Genomic DNA, 27,691 nt, shown 5'->3' with positions numbered 1-27,691 from the left:
ACCCTCACCAAACAGAAAATATAACGGTATAATCAATCTATTGATCTAGGTACTGTGACAAAGTTCCTCCTCTGCCTTGGTGGGTCCTGCGCTTATTGGCGGATTTGCTCGCCTCAGAGGTTCACGGCAGCCCTCAGTTTGGCCACTTTCATGGCTCAAATCCGTCGTTCACTCGGTTAGCCTCATCACTGGCCAGCATGAGGAAAAGGAAGAAGAACAATCCCCGCAGTCTCTGCTGATCTACCTAGTGGATCGGGGGAAAGGCCAGAAACCTTCCGCTCTGGTGGAACCCACAGTCCAGGTCAACTCCTCCAGTATCAAGTAGGGAGTTGTGGGAGATGGAGGGATGGGGGGAACCCCGGGCCCTCCCTCTATTCCAGGTTCCAGCCCAGGGCTCTGTCGATTGCAGCTGTCTACAGAGGTTCCCGTAACAGCTGCATGACAGCTACAACTCCCTGGGCTACTTCCCCATGGCCTCCTCCCAACACCTTCTGTATTCTCACCACAGAACCTTCCTCCTGATGTCTGGTAATGCTTGTACTTCTCAGTCTTCCAGTAGTATGCCTTTTGACTCTCAGCTTCTGCGCCTCTTGCTCCCAGCTCCTTGCACGCACACCACAAACTGAAGAGAGGTCCTTTTTAAACCCAGGTGCCCTGATTAGCCTGCAGTCTTAATTGATTTTGGCAGCTTCTTGATTGGCTGCAGGTGTTCTAATCAGACTGTCTGCCTTAATTGTTTCCAGAAAGTTCCTGGTTGTTCTGGAACCTTCCCTGTTACCCTACCTAGGGAAAAGGGACCTACTTAACCTGGGGCTAATATATCTGCCTTCTAGCACTCTTCTGTAGCCATCTGGCCTAACCCTGTCACAGTACATATATGGCCCTTGATCCAGACCAATCAACAGAAGTTAGGAACCTAAATACCTTTGTGGATCTGGGCCCTTGACACTAAAGAATCTGATACAAAACTACATACTTCAAGTTCAAACTGCTCTTCATATAGATGAAGGTAAAACCAGAAAAAGCAAATGTAAAGACTCCAGAATGTTGTCTACACTAGGGCTTTTGACAAAAAATTCCCACTTTTGATAATTGAATCAGTGGTATCGATTCTGGGAGCCCTTGTACAATGGCTCTCCCACTCCATGCCATTTTCAGCAATGTGTCATTGAAACCCACCCAGAACAAGTCTATTCAACACATCACTGATAAAAGCTGCAGTCTTAGGAGCCTTGCTATCTTAGGGCTCCCAGGATTGCTAAACACTGGTGCAGCTGGCTCATGAGAGAGCAGAGCATGTCTCTCTTCTGTTAGTCCACGTCTGAACTGAACACAAAATGACAGCTGTCTCCAGCAGACTCTTAGAAATGTAAAGCTGCAGTAAGCAGAAAAACAAAATCACAAGTTCCATAGACTACAGTTATAAAGCTCTGCCTAGAATAGTTACAAACTAAAATGTAGTACATGACAGCAACCTACTAAATTTAAAAAAAGGAGAGAGAGGGAGGATAAGAAAATTTCTCTTAAAAAAATAAGCTGTACTTCCCAATGTGTTTATTCCAGGAACTCATTTATTGTGAATATGCAACTGTTTTTGCTCTTGCTTAGAGAACCGTATAGATCAGTGCTATGCTGTCATTTTGACTAAGAGACGGCCGCTGCTGCAGCAGAGTGACGGCTGAAAAGCTGCATGACGACTGATTCCAGGAGCGGTCTTAGCTCTATTTCAACTAATGAGAAACCTGCGCTCTCATAATAATACAGTTCATTCTACTTTTGTTCAAGTGCTCTCTTCTAATTGGTCATTTAATGGTTGGTTTGTTTGTTTTTATTAAATCAAGAAATATGGGTCAGCGTTCCAGCAAGCTGATATCCAGGCAATAATTGTCATATATAAACGAAGAGTTGCTTACGCTCAACACAAATGCTGGAGAGGAGAAAAATTAATGATCTTATCAGATAAAAACAGGTGCTGTGGTCACATCAAGGTCGCTAGCTATGAAAAGAACTCTCTAAAAACTTAACAGTGGAATGTTTCTAGCAATGTGTTGGAGTGTTGTACAGATAATGTGCTCAGCTTCCTGGGGAAAGTTTTACAAAAACTAACTGATGTTAACGGCAGAGCATGGTGGATGGGGAGAAGGATGTTTGGCTTCTATGTCCTTTGGATTAAAATGTAAACAGTGGGTCTAATTCCCCACTCCTTTGCCCGGTGTGCAACCTCTACACTAGTGCAGAGTCAGTGCAGCATATATATTAAATGGTATCAGATCAGAACAGTTGACTATTGCAATGGTGTAAATGACTATACAAGGTGCAGGGAAGATATGAATCAGGCCTAATGAGTGCAGGGTTAAGTCTATGCCACTTTGTTCTTGCATAATAGTGCAGTTATGGTGACTAAATAAAAATGGCATCTTTTAACTCAGCAGAACTGTTCCCTGGGTGAGTCACATCTACTTGCTTCCATGACAAAAATACATTTTAATTATCTTTTATTCCTGGTAGCACTGCAGAACGATCACATCTACAGGAAAGAGCTGAACTCTTTTCTGGCTCACACATCAACAGAATGTAAACTAAGTTCCAACTGCCCAATTCTGCCCTCAGTTACACTTGTATAATTCTACTGAAAGCATTAATATCGAACAGGTCAGAATTTTTGCTTCCTAAATCTTTATTACTGATGATGAAGCTTGAGCAATAAAGAACAGTTTGTCCTGTTGACGGAAAACAACAATTCTTTGCTTGTAAACTTAAATAAAGTCTGACCTAGAAGTCACTTACCTACAGTCATCATGACAGTTCATGGTCATGTTGACAGTCACTTTTCAGAGTAGATCTTCACCTTAAGGAATGGATGAAAATCACAGACAGCTTTATCCGAGTCCAGCTGAATTAAGTGGAAAGACTCACATTGACTTCAGGAGGACTAGAATCAGACCTATGATTCCAAGCAACATAATAGGCTCAGAATCCCAAGCCACTGTCTCAGAGATGAGAGGCATTGGTGGTGGTAATCAAGGTATAAAAAATTAATATGGTAGACTGGTGCTGTCTTTTCATGAAAAATAAGGTGCTGCATTTATATAGCTCATAGATTTGACATTCAGATGAATTTTTCTAAAATAAAACCAAAAAAAAGCAAATATTGCAGTTTTCACTGAGTAGAATACAAGATGGAGTTATAATAGTATCAATTATATTATTATTAAAAACCATTTCCGTATTAAAATCCATTTACTGATTATAAACCCTAAAAACTGCTGGCACCATATGCACATGATCCTGCTGCCTTTATGTGCGTCAGTCAATTTCATGCCTATTAAGTTCTGCATCCATGGGGATGGTAATATACTGGTAAGCATTTTTTTTCCTGTATCGTAGCACTGCAAAGTTGGCTCAAAAACACACAAAGAACAATTAAAAAAAAAGTCAAAGAAAAATACAACATTATTGGAAATAAAGTTGTAGCATTTCCTAAAATTGACAGGTGGACACTCAGTCTGGTAAAATAAACAAATATGTATTTAGACAGTATTTACTGGCTCTAAAAAAGATAAATATTTATCATGATGTGATACGGCGTTATTATAGCTATTCATTCAAATCCTGCCAGAAGATTCTCTGCTTCTACAATGCCACAAGAAGCATGTCAATTCCAGTGCAATTTATATTTTATAAACATACACTCTCTCTCTCTCTCTCTAGATATATACATATAAAAACATACGTTTTATCATCTCGCCCATCTGCTGCTCACTAGTCCATTTCCCTGGTACTTTCTAACATTGCAATGACAAGTGCGATGCAAAACCATAAACTAGATAAAACAAGATAAAACGTCACTGCTGGAGCATCTAGAAGAGGAAGATGGACTGTGAGAGATTGTTGGAGAGTTTTGTATTTAAACAAGGGTTATTACACTATATTGTAAGAAAGCTTAAAAAATACTTCTATTTAAATCTGATAGGCTGGAAAATCCTTCCTTGTATATCTGCATTCCTCTTTTTGAGCATATCAAGGGCCAAACTGAGAGTCCTTTGCTCACACTGGTGAGCCCTCTTACTCCCACTAGTAGTTCCATTGACTCCAGAAGGCCTACACATGGGACTATTTGCAAAAAGAAAAGGAGTACTTGTGGCACCTCTGTAGCTCACGAAAGCTTATGCTCAAATATATTTGTTAGTCTCTAAGGTGCCACAAGTACTCCTTTTCTTTTTGCGAATACAGACTAACACGGCTGCTACTCTGAAATCTATCATGGGACTATTATTAACAATAATTGTGTTTATTGGTGGTAGTGTTTATTATGGTAGTACCTAAAAGCCAACAACTACTGAGGTCCCATTGTGCCCCCAGAGTAACTCTCACCAAGTATTCACAATCTAGTACTAAATATCACCATCTGTTTGTTAGCCCATTATCAAACCAAAATGCTCAGACACTGAGCTCTCTCACTCTGCTGTCAGACGACTTTTCCCCTGCATCAAATGGAAGCCACCAGCTCTGAAGTGACAAATTCAACTTGGGGGTGTTAATAGTGATGTAACGCATGTGACTTCAGTCCAGTTATTCTGATTTACAGCAGTGTGGGCAGAAAATGAGACCCTAAGCATTTTTTGACAGTTTATACACAGCAAGCACAACTTTACAGGTCAACTTGTAGAAGAGTGGACAGAAAAAAAGGGTTCAGTCTACATTTAAAGAGCTGATGACAATGGAAGGTGCCATTTGCTTTTTAGCCACAGATTGGGTACAATCAGGTAACTACAGTGGAAGCTTTTTCATGCTAAACTGGCTATCACCTCATAACCTATCAGGAGACCTTCCTAAAGCTACTGCTAGGAGGTACCATTCCTTTATTCTCATATTTCTGCTAACATATTTTTTTCCATAATCCTTTAATTCACAAAAATTGAGGGACAGTACTTGGAGAACAAAGTCAGCAGCAAGAGAGTAAACTTCCCTGACAGTGCTCCAACAATTTGACTTATTCAAACCACCATTAAGTGTGGGAGGGTAAGTGTGTGTTTTGGCTCTTGGCTCCTTTGCTTTCCCATCAGTGTCAACTGTGGTGCACACATCTGTCTGCTGAGAGCCACTATATTTGCGTCACATATAGTAGGCCAAAATATAGCCAGATTATAACTTTTCCACTACTGACACGGGTGGGATTTGAATCCAAAATCTAAGTCAAATATTATGTCTCATCACTAGGCCTTGTAAAGGGGAATGTTCACCACCAGTGCCACTAGGGGTCAGGCAGGGGTGCAGCAGATTGTCTCCCACCCTGACATCCCTCCTTTTTACTTATAGTTCTGTCTTGTGGGGGGTCTGTCTCTTCTTTTGTGGCTCAGCCCCCACCACCCAGGTCACACCTCCCAGTCCACCCCTTTTGGGGTATACGAAAAGAAAATCTTATCACAGAGAAGTCTTTCAGTGCCTGAAGGGCTTCAGGGCTTTTACCTTAGTTCAGAGACTTTGGGATCTGGGCACTTGAACAGTCAGGGTCTTTTCCAACTGGATTCTCCCAAGGCAAAGGCTCCTGTTGTTGTCGTGCCTTTTGGAGTAGGTATGGGAATCCAGCTGTAGTTCACCGGGCAGTGACAAAGGCGCTCTGTGACAGATGGCTAGAGACAGTTTTTTAAACCAATATTTTTAAATAGAATGATTACAATGCACTCTAGTATACTCACATTATTTATAAAGGTAGTTTTATAAATAAATGAAAAGCAACAGTTTCTGAATACACACAGCACAATTATTCAAATATTGGTTTCTCACCATAGGTCCTCTGTTTAATACCAGAAGAGGGTCACTTTGTAACCAGTTCAAGTTTGCAATGGGCATGATTTTAAAAAAAATGATTGTCAGCTTTTTAAATTGTCTTACTTGGGATTTCAAAACCCTCAAGCCAGTGTTATTAAAATGTTGCATTAAAAATAAAAGGTAATTTGGACACCCCCTAAAACAAAAAAATGAAAACGGCAACTGAGTTAAACTGAGTTAAAGCTTCATGAGCAAAAGGCTGTAACCCATCTATAATCCACATGTGGATTCATGTAATATTTCTTCAATTAGATTTATTATCTGTACATCAGCGCAGGACTGAGAACTGCTGATACACTGCAGATGAGGACATTAATTAGTCTCTGGGCTCCAGCCTTTCTTAAAAAAATGATGATCACACAATATAGATTACTTGGCTTATATGTATATTAAGCTGCAATGCCAGAATTTACATTTGAAACATTACATTTTTGCTTTCTTAGGCTCAAGAGATTTTGCTGCATCTGGTAGGCTTTATTTGCTCTGTTTCCTATACAGTCATTGCAAAGTATGAACAGATAATATGATTACTGCACAAATGGTTCCCAATTTTGTTTATCTCACAGATAAGAAACAGTTACTTACCTTACTGTAACATTGGTTCTTTGATATGTGTTGTCCATATATATATATTCTATTGTTGGTGTACATGTCCCCTATACACTTGAATTTGGATTTTTTTTTGCCAGCTGTATTTGTTGGGGTAGGTGGCCATGCCTGCACTTGGTGTTCTCGTGCCAATCACAATCACAATTCAATTAAAAATTCTCACAGATATCAGAGTATGACTTTGCAGGTGGTTGACCAGATCTAATATAATCTTTTTGGGGGCAGATAGGCAATTTATATGATGGGAGTGCAGAACTACCTCTAAAAATGCTATCCTTTGAATAGGAACTAACACTGATTTATCTGTTTTCTTTTAATCCTAGAAAGGTGAAAAGTGGCAGATTCTATTCTAGGAACTTTCCACAAATGAGCCAATCATCCAAGTATGGGTAAACCTTCATTCTTCATCAGGTAAATTGCCACTACTGCTAGGCGTTTTGTGAATACCCTTAATGCTTTTCATAGATGAATTGGCAAGACCCTGTATTGGTAGGGGGAATTGCCCACATGGATATTAGATATTTTCAATGGGCAAGATGAATTGCTGTACAAAAATAAGCATCCTGGAGGTAGGTAGCTACTTACCAGTCCAGTGGACCAAAGATTGGAATTATCGAGGCCAGAGTCACCACCCTGAACTTGAGCTTGCAAATCAAAGTATTCAGTTGTCTCAGGTCCACCATATGGCCCCAGTCCTGCCCTTCTATGTTCTTGAGGCACTTCTTCCAGTGCTCCAAGATTTAGAAGTGACTGCACCTCTTGATTCATAGAATGTTACATTCCAAGAGCAAAAGGGAACATTGTGATCATCTAGTTTGATCTCCTGTATAACAGAGCCCATAGAACTTCTCCAAATTAACCCCGTTTGAACAAGAGCATATCTTTTTTTAAAAAAACCCATTCAATATTGATTCAAAAATAGCCAGTGATAGAGAATTCAGCATGACCTTTGGTAAATTACCCTTCCTATTAAAAATTTACATCCAGTCTGAATTTGTTTAGCTTCAACTTCCAACCATGGGACTTGTTATACCTTTGTCTACTAGATTGTAGAGTTCTATTATCAAATTTCTGTTATCCATGTAAGTACTTGTAGACTGTACATGTAATAATTACATGTAATAATTAACCTTCACTTTGTTAAGCTAAGTAAAGAGAGCTCCTTTTGTCTTACAATAAGGCATACTTGATGAACATGTTCTCATGAGAACAGGTCCTAAGTAGGGTCTGGGAAGATGGTTGGGGAGGGACTAGAATTGTATCAAGTAACGCACCTCTATGATTTCTAGGACCCAACGATTTGTAGCAATGAAATACTCACACCCCATGAAAATAAAATAAATGGCAATTAAATGGAGAGGATGTAAGAGGGAGATCCAACAGAGGTTGTACACCATTCCCACCGCAGGAGTCAAATCTCTTGCCTTATGATGATGAGGGCTGGTGAGAAGACATGATGATAAAGATGGATGGTTTCCTCCTCTGAAATTTCTGGCACTTCCTGTGTCTGCATGGTCTAATTGAAGGGATGTACATGCAAGTTGCCCCTTCAAGCTAAAGGATTTAAACGCCTCTCTGCCATCTTGAGGAATCCTGTCAGCAAATCTGGAGATGGTGTCCTGTGACAGGAAGTGGCCCTCTGCTCCTGTCTCCCTGAACAAATCGCTCTGACACCTCCAATTTGTAACCACCACTGTGTACTTTGTGTTGTATCAACCACAACCCTCTTAAAGTCCCAAAGCAGTTCTATTCTATTGTGTCATATAATAAGCATCACCACCTTTTGCCAGAGGCACTCCATGCTGTGATCTTCCTTTACCCTGGCCCTGCTGGCCTGCCCTTTCTCTCTCTCAGGCTGATCTAATAATGATCTCCTCCTTCCCTCAATCAGGTCTGATAGATCACACAGTGAGCAAGCTGAGAAATTGAAAATTCCACAGGTGGTAAGAAGGAAGTGGGTGGTTGGGGCCACCTCCATCCTTTAAACACTCAGTTGGAGGCATTAGTAAACTCAGGGTGTAGAGTTGGCCCCCAACAGACGTGACGCACACGTGCAATATATGTGATAAATACTTGAAGAATTTGCTTGATCCTCTGAAATGAGATTTACATAAGCTAAACAAAAATATTCAAGGCTGCAAAGACAAATATATTAAAACATTTATTATGTATTTTTGCCCGTGAAAGTAAGACATTATAAGAGATCTTAATACACAATTAATCAGACATGTCAAACATTCAGGAACATCTAATTAGCACAAGTTATTACATGGTAAAATGGAACTAAAGCACTGCATCTCGCACACCCTGTGAAGAAACAGCACTGGCCCCTTCCTACACACAAACCCACCCCCTCTCAACCACTTAATTTGGTTTTCTTTGAGGAGTTGTGGGAGGTCCCGTGGCCTTACTTATGTTGAAAGTGCAGTTGCTCAAAATCTCCACATGATCATCAGGTCAAATGTCAGTTCACTCATACCTTCCTGTGAACTTTGTGGCTGGGTGCAGTGCAGCAAAAGTTCTTGAGTTCTTCTCCTTCGCCATAAAATCTCACTGCAAAATTTTCATGGAAGGCAGACATTGTCAGCTTTTCCCTCTCGCCCTACCTCCAAACAATGCTGCCTCCATTCTATCACCACTTTCTAGCAGCAGTGCTGTGAAACTCTGCCCACTTCCAAGGGGTAGTATTTACCATCGTCTTGTCCATAATTGGTTATTGTAAGGGACATATGGAAAGATTAAGTTAGTAACTGAAGCATCACTGGAATGCACATTACTTACTTTATCATACATACTGGTGGATAGTGGTCAATGACATTATAATCTTCCTTTAAAAGCATTCTGTTTAATAATTTGGCTCAGATCTTTTGTACAGAACTAGCTCTGCATTGTAAGAGACCAACACAAAGGTTTGGTAATTCTTTTCTATTTGAGTTTGGATTATTTAAATCAAATTTCATTTCAAGTTATTATTAAATTACCCACAGCATATGGCCTTCAGAGTTTACCGTCTAAATTAAGATGCGACATGACATAACAAATGACAGCGGCACAGCAAGTGAGAGTGACAAACAACGGGGTGAGAAGAAACAAGAGTAGCAGCAATGACATTACAGAGGTATTTAGTTTAAGGCACATGCACATCATGATGGTACAAGGTTTTTTTTTAAAAAAATTAAATTGACTCGCTTCATGAGGGCATTTGCTGAGTCTTCGATGTGAGCCTGAAGTACAGATTTGATTGCAGAGAGAATAGCGGCCCTTGCGGGGCATTCCAGGCATAGAGATTAGTGTTGAGGAAAGAAGCCCTGACGATGCCAATGAAAGAAGTGGACAAATGGGGCACAAAGGTTTGTGGCACTGGCAGAATAGGAAGTCTGGCAGTTCTGTTCCGGCTGGCAGAATTCTACAATTTATGGGCCTTAGTTTGTATAAAAGTATTTTACAGTGGCTCATACAAATCATGCTTATGAACAAGTAAGTTTAACAAAATCTAACTTGAGGATAGAATTAATGCAGCATTTAAACAGTGATATTATGTTAAAGTAAAAATATGCCAAGACAATGGTATCACAAAACAAAATGTGTGTATGTAAAAGTGTGTGTGGGGGTCACACTCTTCATAGCTTCAGCAGGCGAAGCACAATGTGCCCCTAGGGGCTACTTGCATTCCTCCATTTCCCCCGTAGTAAATTCCTTGTGTCATACTGCATCCTCCTCTATTTCAGGATCTCCCTACAACTCCTCCACCCCCTTCCTCATACCAGTGTCCCCATTGCTCCAATCTATGTGTCCCCCCTGCATATCTCCTTCCCTGTGACAGGGTGCTCAGCAGCAATAGCTGAGCCAGCTCTCTGTCACTCCAACTCCAATTAAAGGAGGTAAATTGGGGTTGACTGGGGGAAACCAGTGGCTGATTGGCAAAGGAGAAACAGCTGCCAGCCTGATTAGCCTGGGTCTATATACAGGCCCAGTGGCAGACAGCGGGGGGGTGGGGGGAAGAGGGAGAGAGAGCAAGAGAAGGGGTGAGCCAGGGAAGGAGTGTGGTAGCTCTGCCCTTCTGGGTCCAGAGACTAAGGAGTCCTCAAGGCTAGAGCCCCCAAGCTGGACCTGGTGAGAAGGTGGTGGGGTGGCACTATGCAAATAAACTGCACTGATGACTGCTGAGCCAGAAGGTCTTGGAGTGCTTTTTGGAGTGGAGCAGAGGCAGGACCAAGGGTGGCCCTGCTATGCCCTGTTACACTCCCCATCACCATTCCCCACTCTCCAGGTCCTTGCTCCTCACCCCCAAGTATTTATGGTTTGCCCCTCCTGACTCCCCACCCCTGCTTTCTCCTCCCCCCTTCTCCACTCTGGGCCCCTGCTTCCCATCCCTTATATTCTCTTGTAGATCCTGCTTCTCCCACAGCACCATTGACCCCTAGTCCTCTTTGGGTTCCTGCATCCTTCCCCCTCCATCTCCCTTTCCCCCGCTTTTGGGTCCCTGCTTCACCCATCACGACTGCCCCATCCCTCTGGTCCCTAATGCATCCCTTCACCCTGGCCCCCTCCCTCTCTGGGTTCCTACTCCTCCCCTATGCACTGGACTCTCCCTCCTCCCCCCCCACTTCCCTCCCTATATACCATCCTTGGAAAGCTCTCATTTCTGTGAGAGTCCAGGCTACCGTCTCCCCACTCAACAGGTTACGCTGCTGCCTCTGCTATGTACAGGGGGCAGCAGAGATTCCTCTGCCTGTGGCAACGAACAGTCTGGGGCCCTGATTTTCCTCTGAACTGGGTTCTTCTGGTGTTCTGATTTCCACCTGAACTAACAGAAGTGTGCCCATGGATGCCTAGAACATTCCATTATTTTTAAAATTGATCAGATGCGGCGTGCCAAAGATAGCACATTACAGACACACAGAGAAATGTCACTGAATTGAGCGTTTGATCTTGCTCCACTCGACCAATAAATGATTTGGAATATCTTCAATTTAACCAAATTGCCACTCTGCATATGCGGCATGAATCCCATTTTAATTTTTTTTTTTAAAATGAAAAACTTTACAAGCCTAAGCCAACAAAAGCAAATTCAGTGATATGGGCCCTTAGCTAGGCTAACCAGTTCAGTCAGCCACTGAATATAGCTGGTGCAGCAGCAGCACCACCCACAGGAGATGGTTCAGAATTAGGAGGCATGCTCTCAAAAATTATCGAAGTGCTGGAGTAAATCTAACCTCCTGGGAGTCTCCATGAATATCTGCTGTCCCTCTTCAGGGCCCAGAGGAGAACCAATCTCCCATTACTGCAGGTCTTCTGATTGCTCCCATTCAGGAGAGCAATTATTAAGGCACATAAAATGCAAGAGGGAGGGAAGATCTTCCCATTTCACTGCCTTCCTACTGCAGCCCCCTTCTTTCCTTGCTGTTTACCCCCATATGCTTCCTGTGGGACTGTTCAATCCTGCAAATCTTTCCAGGGGCTGAGGATTGGCTGGGTATGAAGTGTTGTAGATTTCCCTTTGCCACAGAGAGTCTGTGCCTTTCCATGGTGTTTCTTGCCTAAGAACATGTCCAGACTTCAAACATGTGACTCCTGTTTGCAGCTGTTCAAACTACTATCAGGAAAGGGACTCGGAAAAACAATCTCTCCACATTGTATCTCATCCTTACCTTATTTTAAAATTTCATTTAATAATATCCATCTCCCCTCTCATGCCATAAAGAGATGTAGCAGGAGATGGCTGTGAGCCCATCTCATGAGCAAATACTCACATGTATGAACACTCAGACCACAGACATTTTTGTGAGCAAAAAAGGACTGTTTGCTAAATGAATACCAATAGCAAAATCAGAAGGGATACAAAACACTGCTCAAGCAAATTCACTTTAAAATATTAATCAATATTCACTGAAATTTTCTTTAGATATTTGTCCAATTCCAATCACAATGGTGCACATTCATCTCTAGACAAAGACCCATCTTAGAGCCTTCATACCATTTAAGCCCTATTTGAGTACTTAAGTGGGTTTTCAGAGGTGCAAAAGCCTCATGGTTTGCTGTCTGCACAGCGGTGAATATTACCCAATAATTTTTTTAAATCTGAATTTCATCCAAGTTTTTTTTAAAATTTAAATTCCAATTCCCTGTCTTGCATATTCCACAATGTAAATAGGATACAAACTTCCCACAATCAAAAAAAAAAAAATCATCACCCCAAACTTTGTGTCTTCCAAAATCCACATCTTGTTCTAGTCTTCAGTCTCTCCCGCACTTGTATGTTTGGTACAGTTATCCATTTCAGGCACATCTTTTCCATTGCTCTTTTCTTTTCTAAAAGTCTTCATACACTTATCCAGTCTTTTTAGGAACAGGTCTACATCTTGCTTTTTCATTCCAATTGCTGAAGCAGCATTGAGGTAAGCACAGTGATAGTTATTTGTATGTGACATAAATCCTTTGAAAGTGTAGTTATTCACTGTTTGCAAAGACCCCAGGGGAACCACCCTGAAAAAAAACAAACAATCACAATTCAATTAAAAATGCTCAGGGCTGTTTACAGGAAGCACAGTATTCTGAAATCATTTACAAGCATTTCTATGCATAACAACACGTGTAAATTATAAACAAGTTTGTGTAAAAGTACCAGAAGTGAATCAATTATTAAAGAATATTAAAATCAAGAACTATAAAAAAACCCAGCGTAGGTACAGATAGGACTGGAAATTTTGAACTTGATGAAACCCTGAACTTTTCAAAGATGGTATCTGTTGCGACCAATCTACACAAAGAGGACTATAGTAGCAGGACAAGGAACAGTTATCAGGCAAATCAAAAAAAACCCCAGCCATCTTACTGCAGTACATACAGATTTACTGTAGTTCATCTGTGTAAGAAGTGGAATAATCCAAGCTAATGAAGCATGTCTTCTGATGTGAAAATACTCAGCTCTGCCAGAGAAAGTGACATTAACTCTGTAGCAGAAGCTGGTTGACAGCAGCAATATTCAGATTAAAGAATTCTGCCAAAACAAGTTTTAGATCATCCTCTTCTTCTAAAAGGTTTAAATTGAAATTATTAAAAATTATTTGGCCTGCATTTCCCTTGCCATGTACTGTCTAGCAGTAAAATTTTTCCACCTACAGTGGCAGAAGTTAATTCTGGAAAGTAGGATTTTCTTTCACACTCCAAAAAGCAACTAACAACATTAGAGATTAGCAATATGTTTCCCAGGTCTTCGGCACAAAGATGATTTTTTAAAATACAGCTGAAGCCAAGTTAAATATTCCTCTAAAATTACAAACCTCAGTTTTTGTCAAGTACTGTAACAGCTTCCAAAACTAGTGAAAGATGCATTATTACTAATTTTTATTGTGGTATCATACCTAGAAGGCCCCAATTAGGGATCAGGACTACATTGTGCTAGGCACTACTGCCACACATAACAAAAAGACTATGAATAATTTTGGACAAGGACAATCTTAAGATTAGTGGCACCAGGTGCTAAAGCAAACAGACAGGGATAGTGCAATGTAACATGGTAATCAGTGGTTATATCATAGCACACCAATTGTCTAACCAGCATTTAGTGTTTTGCAGGCATCCTGACAGCAGCAAGTTTTAAGGAGAGGTTTGACAGACATTATGTAGTTAGTGGTTTAGCAAATTTTTACAGGAAGCTCCTTGTATACATATGGAGCAGCATGGGAGGAAGCATGAGGACACTTTTGGGAAAGCTTAAGTAATGGACAGTGAAGGGCGACAGCAGCAGAATGAAGAATGCATCACTCTGACTCTTTACAACTAGCTTCAAATTTGTGCGAGAGATACGTGTACACATTATACCTCAGTTAGTTTGTAAAGTCCTAAGAACCATCACAGCACAGCAAACTTCACTGAATATGAAAAATGTTTAAAATATCTCAGATGCTTACCTTGCTCCTGAAACTTGTCTTGTAAAAAGCATAGATCCAAGCTGAGTGACAGCCATGTCACTATGTTTATCTAGGTTCTCTAGTGACATAGCTGAAGACATAAATAGCTGTGTTATAATAACTGTAATAAAGCTCCTCTTTCATCAGAAAAGAACCATTGATAAATTTTATCTAACAATGGTGACCTGGTTAAGTATTTGGCTTAGAATATAATTAAGATGAACATTCTTACTATTATTTTTAAGTCTTTTCAGTTTTCCACTAAATGTATCCTTTCATTATCTGATTATACTGTTTATACAGTTGAGATACTGCGTGGAGAGAGACATTCCAGTTTTCCAGGTTCAACAGAGTTATTACTTACAATGAAAATCCCAAGTAAATAAAGGGACTCACTAGTAGTTTATTTTACTGAGGTTCAGCACCAAGCAGTTGTGGTTGAAATAACTATTAAACAAATAGTTTAAATAAACAAATTAAATAAATTGTAGTATTAAATGCTAACATGTCAGTCTTTTTACTCTCATGATCAAACTAAGCATATTTTGATCACAAGCAGTTAGGTATATAAATACAGGGCCTGAGTCACTAACTGCACTACTCCACTTTTAGGCTGATGTAATTCCATTGATTTCAATGGACTTGTATTGGTATAAGATTAATGGAATGGAAGAGGGAACCATATGCAAGCTCATCTTGTGTATGCAAGCGTATTAAAAATACAGAAGATTTCAGAAGTGCTGGCTTAGTTCAAATCTGAATGGGAATTACCTAAGGAAATAGGATTGTGTGGTGTGTTCAACAGCCTCTCATTGTAGACTTCTGCTAGCTTCCTCAGCTGACTTGAAAGGTAGGAAAATATTTCCTGGAAAAAAGCAACAATTTTCAATTAATTTTCTTTTTCTTTCTCTTTCTCGGTTGAATAGTTAATATCAATTCTGGAAAGTTGTCAGCCTCCAGAATATATCGAAGTACCCAAGTGGTCCCCAGTTCATATGTATTAAGTATCAGCCATTTATTTGAGTCAATAGGTCAGACAGTGCCCTTCAGCTGCACATGGAAGCCCCTTCCTTCGTAGATCTCCCTCCATACGGAGAGGGGGTGCTCAGTTGCCTCCATACCATGGTCTTCCCTGCCTGACCAGAGGAAGCAGCCATGTGGGCCAGCACCTGTGCTCAGGATTCCTATCAATCCCTCTTTGGCTTCTATTTATATAGAAAAGGTAATCCATTCTTGAGGAGATTGTGGCAGCAAGACCCCACCCAGGATCCTGCAATGGGAAGGAACAGGGTGGCCTTGCTGTGATAGAGGCTGCATCTGCAAACATAGCAGACCGCCTGTACTCCCACATCATCTCTGACCTAAACTGTTCACCACCACAGGGCAGCCACTGCCAGGGAGCCAGGGAGTTAGAGAGGAGCTGACAAGGCCAAAGCTGGTGCAGGGTTGCAGCCAGTCTGCTATGCTTTCGGGCAAGAGCTTTACCATAGCTCGACAAACCCTGCCCTCCCAACAAGACGCTGTGGGGGAATCGCCACAAGGAAATCTTTGCAGAAATAGCCACACACAAAGCCCTTGTCTATAGTATTTATTAGGACAGGAGACAAACTGGTTCAGTGAAAAAGTTGAGATACCATTCCTCGGAGCATATTTTATATTTCTTGGTGAATACTATATTTTACATTTGTTTAGTGTCATTCATCCTGAAAGAGCCCTAAACACTTCATATGTACATAACATAGCTGGAATTGAGTATGGCAACCAACTAGTGCATAACTCTGAAGTCAACAAGACATGGTGATGAGACTAAAGGGAAATTTTGTCCCACTACACCAGGACAAACCTCTACTCTTACAAAAGTCCCATGGCACCTTTCATATCCAAGTACAGCAGACAGGACTATAGCCGTGATATTCATGACATAAGAAGCTGAATCTTTGGTGAAACATGATGATATCTTTGAGCACAAATTCTATCAATAAATAGCCACTTCAAAAAAAATTAACCCTGCATGATCCCAAAGAAAACAGGAATTAGCATTCCTTTAATCCATCTTTTTTAACTTCCCAATACAACACTAAAAAAGCACATTTTGTTCCCATCAATATCTGAGAAGAAAATATTCTTGTTTTTTACCAGCTGAAATAGTTCTGTGATGAATAAGAATATTTCTACTGTTTAGCATCACAGATCTGGATACAAATGACGGTTAAATATTAACTGTTAATCAATCAGATCAGATTTTTTGCTTTTTGACTGATTTAAAACAGGGCTTCGGAGCAGAGCCAGAACTGGAGCGCGGAGCAGCTCTGGAGCAGTGGAGCTGCAGGTTTTTGCCTGGAGCTGGAGCACAGCTCCAAAGCCCTGATTTAAAGGTAAATAGTTGGGGAGGTTTGGACCCACTTGTCCGAAGTGAGGAGAACACTGTTCTACCTTCATTGCAGGCCAAGTCATACCAAAGTGCTGCTTGCGCTGTTTTAATCCGGAACAATCTTAGTGTAGAAAAAAAGTGCAGTTTGGCATCTGTCACTAGAGAGCTGCAACTGCCATCAGCTCCTAAAAGGATCCCTCTTTTTCTACACAAGAATGACAATAAGTCAGCATCTGATCTGCCTTCACATTAAGCAAGAGAGCATTGGCATGAGTATGGATGTATTTTGTGCCATACGCTATATTCTTCTCCACAGTCAACTATGTCATGCAGACAGTTCCCCTCCCTGTCCTCTTTCTGGGAAAAGTAGCTGGTCACCCTGCAGCTGCTGCTCAAGCTTTCTAAACATTATAGATGGGTATCAAAAGTTTAGATGTCATTTCATCAGACAGTTCCTTTATTGAAAAGGATGCCAAAAGCAGAGATGCCTACGTGAATTTCCTACCTATACTGACTAATGCATATGCGACATCACAATATTAGGAAAAAAAATCCACACAACACAGCTGCTTCAGGTCTTCACCAACCAAACAATTCAATGTTAGCGATGCTCCCCTCACACCTCAGCACAGAACACAGATGGACAACAGTCAGAACAAACACCACTCTTCCTAAGCCCTAGTCTACACTAGGTGTTGAGGTCGAATTTAGCAGCGTTAAATCGATGTAACTCTGCACCCATCCACATGACAAAACCCTTTTTTTCGACTTAAAGGGCTCTTAAAATCGATTTCCTTACTCCACCCCCCGACAAGAGAATTAGCACTGAAATCGGTTTTGCTGGGTCGAATTTGGGGTACTGTGGACGCAATTAGATGGTATTGGCCTCCGGGAGCTATCCCAGAGTGCTCCATTGTGACCGCTCTGGACAGCACTCTCAACTCAGATGCACTGACCAGGTAGACAGGAAAAGGCCTGTGAACTTTTGAATTTTAATTTCCTGTTTGGCCAGTGTGGCAAGCTGCAGGTGACCATGCAGAGCTCATCAGCAGAGGTGACCACGATGGAGTCCCAGAATCGCAAAAGAGCTCCAGCATGGACCAAACGGGAGGTACAGGATCTGATGGCTGTATGGGGAGAGGAATCCGTGCTATCAGAACTACTTTCCAGTTTTCGAAATGCCAAAACATTTGTGAAAATCTCCCAGGGCATGACGGACAGAGGCCATAACAGGGACCCGAAGCAGTGCCACGTGAAACTTAAGGAGCTGAGGCAAGCCTACCAGAAAACCAGAGAGGCCAACAGCTGCTCCAGGTCAGAGCCCCAAACATGCCGCTTCTATGATGAGCTGCATGCCATTTTAGGGGGTTCAGCCACCACTACCCCAGCCGTGTTGTTTGACTCCTTCAATGGAGATGGAGGCAACACGGAAGCAGGTTTTGGGGACGAGGAAGACGATGATGAGGAGGTTGTAGATATCTCACAGCAAACAAGCGGAGAAACCGGTTTTCCCGACAGCCAGGAACTGTTTCTCACCCTGGACCTGGAGCCAGTACCCCCCGAACCCACCCAAGGCTGCCTCCCGGACCCATCAGGTGGAGAAGGGACCTCTGGTGAGTGTACCTTTTAAAATACTATACAAGGTTTAAAAGCCAGCATGTTTAATGATTAATTTGCCTTGGCATTCATGGCTCTCTTGGATATACTCCCAAAGCCTTTGCAAAAGGTTTCTGGGGAGGGCAGCCTTATTCCATCCACCATGGTAGGACACTTTACCACTGCAGGCCAGTAGCACGTACTTGGGAATCACTATAGAACAAAGCATTGCAGTGTATGTCTGCTGGCATTCAAACAACATCCGTTCTTTATCTCTCTGTGTTATCCTCAGGAGAGTGATATCATTCATGGTCACCTGGTTGAAATAGGATGCTTTTCTTAAGGGGACATTCAGAGGTGCCCGTTCCTGCTGGGCTGTTTGCCTATGGCTGAACAGAAATGTTCCCCACTGTTAGCCACGCGGTGGGGGGAGGCAAAATGCTACCTTGTAATGAAAGCACATGTGCTATGTATGTAATGTTAACAGCAAGGTTTACCGTGAAAGAGTGTACCCATTGTTCTATAAAATGTGTCTTTTTAAATACCACTGTCCCTTTTCTTTTTCCTCCATCAGCTGCACGTTTCAAGGATCACAGGATCTTCTTCCCAGAGGCTAGCGAAGATTAGGAGGCGAAAAAAAAAGCACTCGCGATGAAATGTTCTCTGAGCTCATGCTGTCCTCCCACACTGACAGAGCACAGACGAATGCATGGAGGCAGACAATGTCAGAGTGCAGGAAAGCACAAAATGACCAGGAGGAGAGGTGGCGGGCTGAAGAGAGTAAGTGGCGGGCTGAAGAGAGGGCTGAAGCTGAAAGGTGGCGGCAGCATGATGAGAGGAGGCAGGATTCAATGCTGAGGCTGCTCAAGGATCAAACTAATATGCTCCAGCGTATGGTTGAGCTGCAGGAAAGGCAGCAGGAGCACAGTCCGCCGCTACAGCCCCTGTGTAACCAACTGCCCTTTTCCCCAAGTTCCATGGCCTCCTCACTCAGATGCCCAAGAACGCAGTGGGGGGGCCTCCGGCCACCCAGCCACTCCACCCCAGAGGATTGCCCAAGTAACAGAAGGCTGGCATTCAATAAGTTTTAAACTTTTAAAGTGATGTGTGGCCTTGTCCTTCCCTTCTCCACCACCCCTCCTGGGCTACCTTGGTAATTATCCCCCTATTTGTGTGATGAATTAATAAAGAATGCATGAATGTGAAGCAACAATGACTTTATTGCCTCTGCAAGCGATGATCGAAGGGAGGTGGGGAGGGTGGTTAGCTTAGAGGGAAGTAGAGTGAACCAAGGGGCGGGGGGGTTTCATCAAGGAGAAACAAACAGAACTTTCACACCGTAGCCTGGCCAGGCATGAAACTGGTTTTCAAATCTTCTCTGATGCACACTGCACCTTCCTGGGCTCTTCTAACCGCCCTGGTGTCTGGCTGTGCGTAACCAGCAGCCAGGCGATTTGCCTCAACCTCCCACCCTGCCATAAACGTCTCCCCCTTACTCTCACAGATATTGTGGACCGCACAGCAAGCAGTAGTAACAGTGGGAATATTGGTTTCGCTGAGGTCTAACCGAGTCAGTAAACTGCGCCAGCGCGCTTTTCAACATCCAAATGCACATTCTACCACCATTCTGCACTTGCTCAGCCTGTAGTCGAACAGCTCCTGACTACTCTCCAGGCTGCCTATGTATGGCTTCATGAGCCATGGCATTAAGGGGTAGGCTGGGTCCCCAAGGATAACTGTAGGCATTTCAACATCCCCAATAGTTATCTTCTGGTCTGGGAAGAAAGTCCCTTCCTGCAGCTTTTGAAACAGACCAGAGTTCCTGAAGATGCGAGCGTCATGTACCTTTCCCGGCCATCTCACGTTGATGTTGGTGAAACGTCCCTTGTGATCCACCAGTGCTTGCAGCACTATTGAAAAGTTCCCCTTGCGGTTTATGTACTCGCTGGCTTGGTGCTCCGGTGCCAAGATAGGGATATGGGTTCTGTCTATGGCCCCACCACAGTTAGGGAATCCCATTGCAGCAAAGCCATCTACTATGACCTGCACATTTCTCAGGATCACTACCCTTGATATCAGTAGATCTTTGATTGCATTGGCTACTTGCATCACAGCAGCCCCCACAGTAGATTTGCCCACTCCAAATTGATTCCCGACTGACCGGTAGCTGTCTGGCGTTGCAAGCTTCCACAAGGCTATTGCCACTCGCTTCTCAACTGTGAGGGCTGCTCTCATCTTGGTATTCTTGCACCTCAGGGCAGGGGAAAGCAAGTCACAAAGTTCCATGAAAGTGTCCTTACGCATGCAAAAGTTTCGCAGCCACTGGGAATCGTCCCAGACCTGCAACACTATGCGGTCCCACCAGTCTGTGCTTGTTTCCCGGGCCCAGAATTGGCGTTCCACTGCATGAGCCTATCCCATTAGCACCATGATGCCCACATTGGCAGGGCCCGTGCTTTGAGAGAAGTCTGTGTCCATGTCCTCATCACTCTCGTAACAGCGCTGACGTCGCCTACTCGCCCAGTTTTGCTTTGCCAGGTTCTGGTGCTGCATTTGCTGCTGGATAATGTGTGTGGTGTTTAATGTGCTCCTAATTGCCAAAGTGATCTGAGCGGGTCCATGCTTGCCGTGGTATGGCATCTGCACAGAAAAAAGGCGCGGAACGATTGTCTGCCGTTGTCCTGACGGAGGGAGGGGTGACTGACGACATGGCTTACAGGGTTGGCTTACAGGGAATTAAAATCAACAAAGGGGGTGGTTTTGTGAGAAACTGATTGGCCGCCTCAAGGATAGAACTCAAAACTGGGTTTAGCAGGCCTTTGATTTCACAGAGGGAGGGAGGGAGGAGAAAATGAATACAAAACAAATCTGGTCTATTTCTTGTTTTGAGCCACTTCATCTATCTTTATACATCTTGCTGGCAGCAGACTGTGCAGTACGACCGCTAGCCATCGTCACCTCCTGGGTGCTCGGCAGAAGACAGTGCAGTATGACTGCTGGCCATCATCTTCTGCTGGCTGCAGATTAAAAGACAGTGCACTGCTGGTAGGACTCAATCGCCATGAGACGAAACAAGGGAAACGACCTGGCTGAGTCACTCCCATGTTTGCCCAGGCGCCCGGCTAAAAGAGTACCCAGGACTACATCGACGACAGCTACCAGTCATACTGCACTGTCTGCTGCCAAAAGGCAATAAACTGCTGCTGTGTAACAATGCAGTACCATGTCTGCCAGCACCCAGGAGACATATGGCGACAGTTAGCTGAGCGGGCTCCATGCTTGCCATGGTATGGCGTCTGCACAGGTAATTCAAGAAAAAAGGTGCAAAACGATTGTCTGCCCTTGCTTTTACGGAGGGAGGGAGGGAACAGGGGCCTGACGATATGTATCCAGAACCACCCACGACAATGTTTAGCCCCATCAGGCACTGGGATTTCTACCCAGAATTCAAATGGGCGGTGGAGACTGCGGGAACTGTGGGATAGCTACCCACAGTGCAAAGCTCTGGAAGTCAACAGTTGCCTTGGTACTGTGGACATAGTCCGTCAACTACATGCACTTAGAGCATTTGTGTGGGGACACACACACTCGAATGTACAAAAACGCTTTCTACAAAACCGACTTCTATAAATTCGACCTCATTTCGTAGTGTAGACATACCCTTAGAAGCTTAAAAGTAACATTTGTTCCCATATCCAGGCACATTTTTCTTGCTCCTCATGGAAGACAAACACCATAATCATGCTCTGCTCCCTCCTGCTTCCTGCCCCATCACTCCTCAGCTGCGGAGGGAGGGGTCACTGTGGGGGAGCTGCCTGCCACCCATGCATCTGGACCCCTCCATACCCAGACCCCACATCGAGCCTCACTCCCCCCAACACCCAGAACCTCCCCACAGAGCCCCCTGCACCCGAACCCCCCCACTGAGCCTCACCCCCTGCACCCAGACTTCTTGCTGAACCCCTGCACTCGAACCCCCACCCCAATAAGTCCCACCCCCCTCTGCATGTGGACCTCCCCTCGCTGAGCCCTCCAAACTCCAACTCCCATCCCACCAAGCCCCACTCTCTCCCAGCACCCAGACCTCCCAGCTGAGCCCCAACCACCTTCACTGGACCCTCTGCAGAGTCCCATTAGCCCTGCACCCAGAACCCCCAACGAGCCCCTGTGCATCCAGATCCCCCACATACACACAGACTGTCCTACACAGAACCGTCTCACCCCACACCTGGATTCCCCCACACTACGTCGCTCCACACTTGGATCCTGCTGGGTTGAACCTGCCTGTCCCACACCAGGTGCGCCTGGCGTAGAGGGGCAGGGCCCTGTGGTGTTTCTGGGGCAGGCCTGGTCCTTGTACTGTGTCAGGTTAAGGTGCAGCCTCACTGTCGAGTCTGTGTCCTAGGACTGACTCCTACCTCTGTGTAGCCAGTGCCCTGTGCTCCCTACTGCCATGCTGGAGCCTCCACAATTATTGACAAATAAAATTTGCAAAATTTTAAAACACTGTGCATAATTTTTAATTTTTTGGTGCAGAATTCCCTCAGGAATAAATAAGCATCACTAATGTGCTCGTCTATTATATCAGTATCATTTTTGTAATCTGATTTGTTCATCATTTTGTACTCCCTCTATTGGCTATTTAATTCTGCAGCAACAGAGGATAATACTGCAAGAGAGTGTATTTACAATGCCTGTTCTCAGAATACATTTATTGAGGAGAACGGTGATGAGAGAAAGTTAGAGATGAGAACAGTAAGATATTCTCCAACAATTTAACACTCTAAGCGTGTCTCATTTGAGGACTTCCCTATAGTATAGTATATTTGACAATGTCCCTTTAATAAAAAAACCTTCCAATTTGTATAATTGGGTTCTTAACTTAGCTACTTATAGCAGCACATTTTCCTCATTTATGATTTGATATCTAAACCTCTCAATTAGCCCAGAATTGTTACTTGCATGTGGAGGGACTGGATGAATCAGGGAAGAATGAAGAAGTAGGAGAGGAAACCTAGGTATATGCATTTTCATCCAACTGACTGAAAACCTCTGTATACAAATTTAAATGTTTTCCTGTTTTTGTAAAATAGCATGCTTTGCATTTTAGAATTTTTATTTTCCATTTAACAAGATCTAGATCTTCTATAAATAAATAGTTAGCTAAGCAGTTCACTGTACAATAAATTAATGACTTCAGATTTGGCAGTATTTTGGGGGGTCAAGTCTATAGTTGACCTCTATTATAAAATCATTTTCTGCTGCATGGAAAATTTATAAGCACCCCAAGCAAATATATACAATGAGCTCTTATTTAAAAGAAATGTAGGTAAATACAATTGATTTTTATGTGGTAGGCACTATAAGTCAGTTTTTAAAAGTCTTATCTTACTAAAAGATGTATTGAATTACTTACACAGTAAATGTCAGCTAAATTGCTAGGGGGAAGAGTGAATGAAAATGTGAAACAACTGTACCACAAAAACTAGCTAGCTATTGAGGTAAATGTTGTTATATGAATATATATTGCACTTCTGGCATTCTAGTTTGATTTCTAACCCCCTAAAACAATCACATCTAACGGAAAACTGAAAATTCAGTTAATCCTAGAGGCAGCGTATATCAAAAGTGCCAGATGACATGGTCAGGTTAGACATATCGCAAGCTTCACAGAAGTATACATAAAACTATCAAGAGCCTTTTGAAGAAGTGAGCAAAAAAATCAGTGTTGTTTCTGGAGCCAATTTTGGTAACCTGGATATAAAGGGACAGTTCCTCATCTGCTGTTAATTAGCAGAGCTTCACTGAAATCAGTCTAGCCTGAGGATTCATATTAGACCGACCATGAAATGTGAGGTAGTAATACAAAAATCCAGTCTATGAATATCACAGGGAAGTCTTTAGAAATGGGATTTATGGTTTCTAGGTTTACCCGTTAATAAAGCCATCTACTACAATATGTACCGTTCAGTGCAGATATACATATTGCATAATACATATACCCATTTTTGGACAGGAATTGGATATTAATAATTTTGGAATCTTTATATTTTAATGCAGAATCTTTATCTGGAGATATGTTCTCACAAATAGTTGAATCATACTATATATTTATATTCCAGAATTCTTCTAGTTTTGAGAAGCTAAATTAGACTTAAAGGGCTTTCCATCTCTTAGGAGATAGCGAGTTTAAAAAATATTATTTGCCTTGGATTATGGTAATACCTAGAGGTTGCACCATGGTAGGCCCTGCACTCATATGAAAGCTGTTCCATGCTCTTAATCAATTTTTGTTGCCCTTTTCTGAACTTTTTCCAAGTCCAATACATATTTTCTGGGATGGGGCAACCACATCTGCATGCAGTATTCAAAATGTGGGTGTACCAGGGATTTATACAGAGACAATATGATATTTTCTGTCTTATTATCCATCCCTTTCTTAATGATTCCCAACATTCTGTTCACTTTTTTGACTGCTGCTGCACATTGAGTGGATGTTTTCAGAGAACTATCCACAATGACTCCAAGATCTCTTTCTTGAGTGGTAACAGCTAATTTAGATACCATCCTTTTATATGTATAGTTGGGATTATGTTTTCCAGTGTGCATTACTTCGCATTTATCAACACTGAATTTCATCTGCCATTTTGTTGCCCAGTCACCCAGTTTTGAGAGATCCTTTTGTAGCTCTTCGCAGTCTGCTTGGGACTTAAATATCTTGAGTAGTTTTGTATCATCTGCAAATTTTGCCACCTCACTATTTACCTCTTTTTCCATTTATAAGTATGTTAAATAGGACTGGTCCCAGTACAGACCCCTGGGGGATACCACTATTTACCTTTCTCCATTCTGAAAATTAACCATTTATTCCTACCCTTTATTTTGATCTTTTAAACAGTTACTAATCCATAAGAGAACCTTCCCTCTTATCCAGTGATTGCTTACTTTGCTTAAGAGCCTTTGGTGAGGGACCTTGTCAAAGGCTTTCTGAAAATCTAAATACTATATCTACTGGATCCCCCTTGTCCACATGCTTGTTGACCCCTTCAAAGAATTCTAGATTGATGAGGCATGATTTCACGATACAAAAACAACGTTGATTATTCCCAAACAAATTATGTTCATCTATGTGTCTGACAATTTCGTTCTTTACTATAGTTTCAACCAGTTTGTCTGGTACTGAAGTCAGGCTTACTAGCCTATAATTGCTGGGGTCTCCTATGGAGCCCTTTTTAAAAATTGGTGTCACATTAGCTATCCTTCAGTCATTTGGTACAGAAGCTCATTTGAATGATAGGTTACAGACAGTTCGTAGTCCTGCAATTTCACATTTGAGCTCCTTCAGAACTCTTGGGTGAATACCATCTGGTCCTGGTGACTTATTACTGTTTAGTTTATCAATTTGTTCCAAAACCTCCTCTTAATGACACCTCACTCTGGGACAGTTCCTCAGATTTGTCACCTAAAAAGAATTGCTCAGGTTTGGGAATCTACCTCACATCCTCAACAGTAAAGACCAATTCAAAGAATTCATTTAGTTTCTCCGCAGTGGCCTTATCATCCTTGAGTGCTCTTTATTATCTCGACCGTCCAGTGGTCGTTTAGCAGGCTTCCTGCTTCTGATGTACTTAAAAAAAATTTTCCTATTACTTTTTGAGTCTTTGGCTAGCTGTTCTTCAAATTCTTTTTTGGCCTTCCTAATTATATTTTTATACTTCATTTGCCAGAGTTTATGCTCCTTTCTATTTTCCTCATTAGGATTTAACTTCCACTTTTTAAAGGATGCCTTTTTGCCTCTCATTGCTTCTTTTACTTTGTTGTTTAGCCACAGTGGCTCTTTTTTTGGTTCTCTTATTATGTTTTTTAATTTGGGGTACACATTTAAATTGAGCCACATTTAAATTTAGGGATTTTACTTTTGGTTCAGTACCTTTTAATTTCTGTTTAACTAAACTCCTCATTTTTGTGTAATTACCCTTTCTGAAATTAAATGCTACAGTGTTGGGTCACTGTGGTGTTTTCCCCGCCCCAGGGATGTTAAATTTAATTATATTATGGTCACTATTACCAAGCAGTCCAGCTATATTCACCTCTTGGACCTGATCCTATGCTCCACTTAGTACTAAATCAAAAATTGCATCTCTTCTTGTGGGTTCCAGGACTAGCTGCTCCAAGAAGCAGTCATTTAAGCTGTCAAGCAACTTTATCTCTGCATCCCTTCCAAAGGAGATATGTACCCAGTCAATATGGGGATAACTGAAATCCCCCATTGTTTTTTATTTTAATAGCCCTTCTAATCTCCCTGACAGTCACTATCAACATCCTGGTCAGGTGGTCTGTAATATATCCCTACCGCTATATTTTTATTATTCAAGCATGGAATTACTATCAAAAAGATTCTATGGTACAGTTTGGTTCATTTAAGATTTTTACTTCGATTCTACGCTTTCTTTCACATATAATGCCAATCCCCCACGAGCACGATCCGTTCTGTCCTTCCGATATATTTTGTACCCTGGTATTACTGTGTCCCATTGATTATCCTCATTCCACCAAGTTTCTGTGATGCCTATTATATTTTTTTTTCATAGATACCAAGGTCAGAAGGGACCATTCTGATCATCTAGTCCAACCTCCTGCACAGCGCAGGCCACAGAATCTCACCCACCCACTCCTATGAAAAACCTCACCTATGTCTGAGCTATTGAAGTCCCTAAATCATGGTTTAAAGACTTCAAGGAGCAGAGAAGCCTCCCTCAAGTCAACCATGCCCCATGCTACAGAGGAAGGCGAAAACCTCCAGGGCCTTTCCAATCTGCCCTGGAGGAAAATTCCTTCCTGACCCCAAATATGGCAATCAGCTAAACCCTGAGCATATGGGCAAGATTCACCAGCCAGATATTACAGAAAATTCTTTCCTGGGTAACTCAGATCCCATCCATCTAATATCCCATCTCAGGGGATTAGTCCTATTTACCCTGAATATTTAAAGATCAATTACTTACCAAAATCCCATTATCCCATCATACCATCTCCTCCATAAACTTATCAAGTAGAATCTTAAAACCAGATAGATCTTTTGCCCCCACTGCTTCCCTTGGAAGGCTATTCCAAAACTTCACTCCTCTGATGGTTAAAAACCTTCGTCTGATTTCAAGTCTAAACTTCCTGGTGGCCAGTTTATACCCATTTGTTCTTTTGTCCACATTGGTGCTGAGCTGAAATAATTCCTCTCCCTCTCCTGTATTTATCCCTCTGATATATTTAGAGAGAGCAATCATATCTCCCCTCAACCTTCTTTTAGTTAGGCTAAACAAGCCAAGCTCCTTAAGTCTCCTTTCATATATATATATATGTATCTCCTAATTTA

The 27,691-nt window shown here is 42.3% G+C and overlaps 1 protein-coding gene and 1 long non-coding RNA gene across 2 annotated transcripts in view; both read right to left on the bottom strand.

The window, feature by feature from the left end:
- Window positions 1–2,026: 2,026 nt before the first annotated feature.
- On the bottom strand, window positions 2,027–6,565 carry LOC122460097. The gene is made up of 4 exons (XR_006281177.1): window positions 6,418–6,565; window positions 5,470–5,633; window positions 3,734–3,860; window positions 2,027–3,123 (listed from the first exon to the last, which is right to left on the bottom strand). It is a non-coding gene; the product is annotated as an uncharacterized LOC122460097 (long non-coding RNA).
- Window positions 6,566–8,589: 2,024 nt separating this feature from the next.
- SEPSECS (Sep (O-phosphoserine) tRNA:Sec (selenocysteine) tRNA synthase) overlaps window positions 8,590–27,691 on the bottom strand; it is a 48,160-nt gene continuing 29,058 nt past the window's right edge. The window contains exons 9-11 of the mRNA XM_038398807.2: window positions 15,126–15,219; window positions 14,355–14,445; window positions 8,590–12,927 (exon numbers count right to left, since the gene is read on the bottom strand). Coding sequence (XP_038254735.1) covers window positions 12,672–12,927; window positions 14,355–14,445; window positions 15,126–15,219 — 441 coding nt within the window. The 3' untranslated portion in view covers window positions 8,590–12,671. The remainder of the gene's footprint in view (window positions 12,928–14,354; window positions 14,446–15,125; window positions 15,220–27,691) is intronic.

This window comes from Dermochelys coriacea, chromosome 4 (genome assembly GCF_009764565.3).
Source record: "Dermochelys coriacea isolate rDerCor1 chromosome 4, rDerCor1.pri.v4, whole genome shotgun sequence".
Classification (NCBI taxonomy): domain Eukaryota; kingdom Metazoa; phylum Chordata; order Testudines; family Dermochelyidae; genus Dermochelys; species Dermochelys coriacea.
Note: the sequence above shows the minus strand (reverse complement) of the source record. Positions and strands in the feature narration are given on the sequence as shown.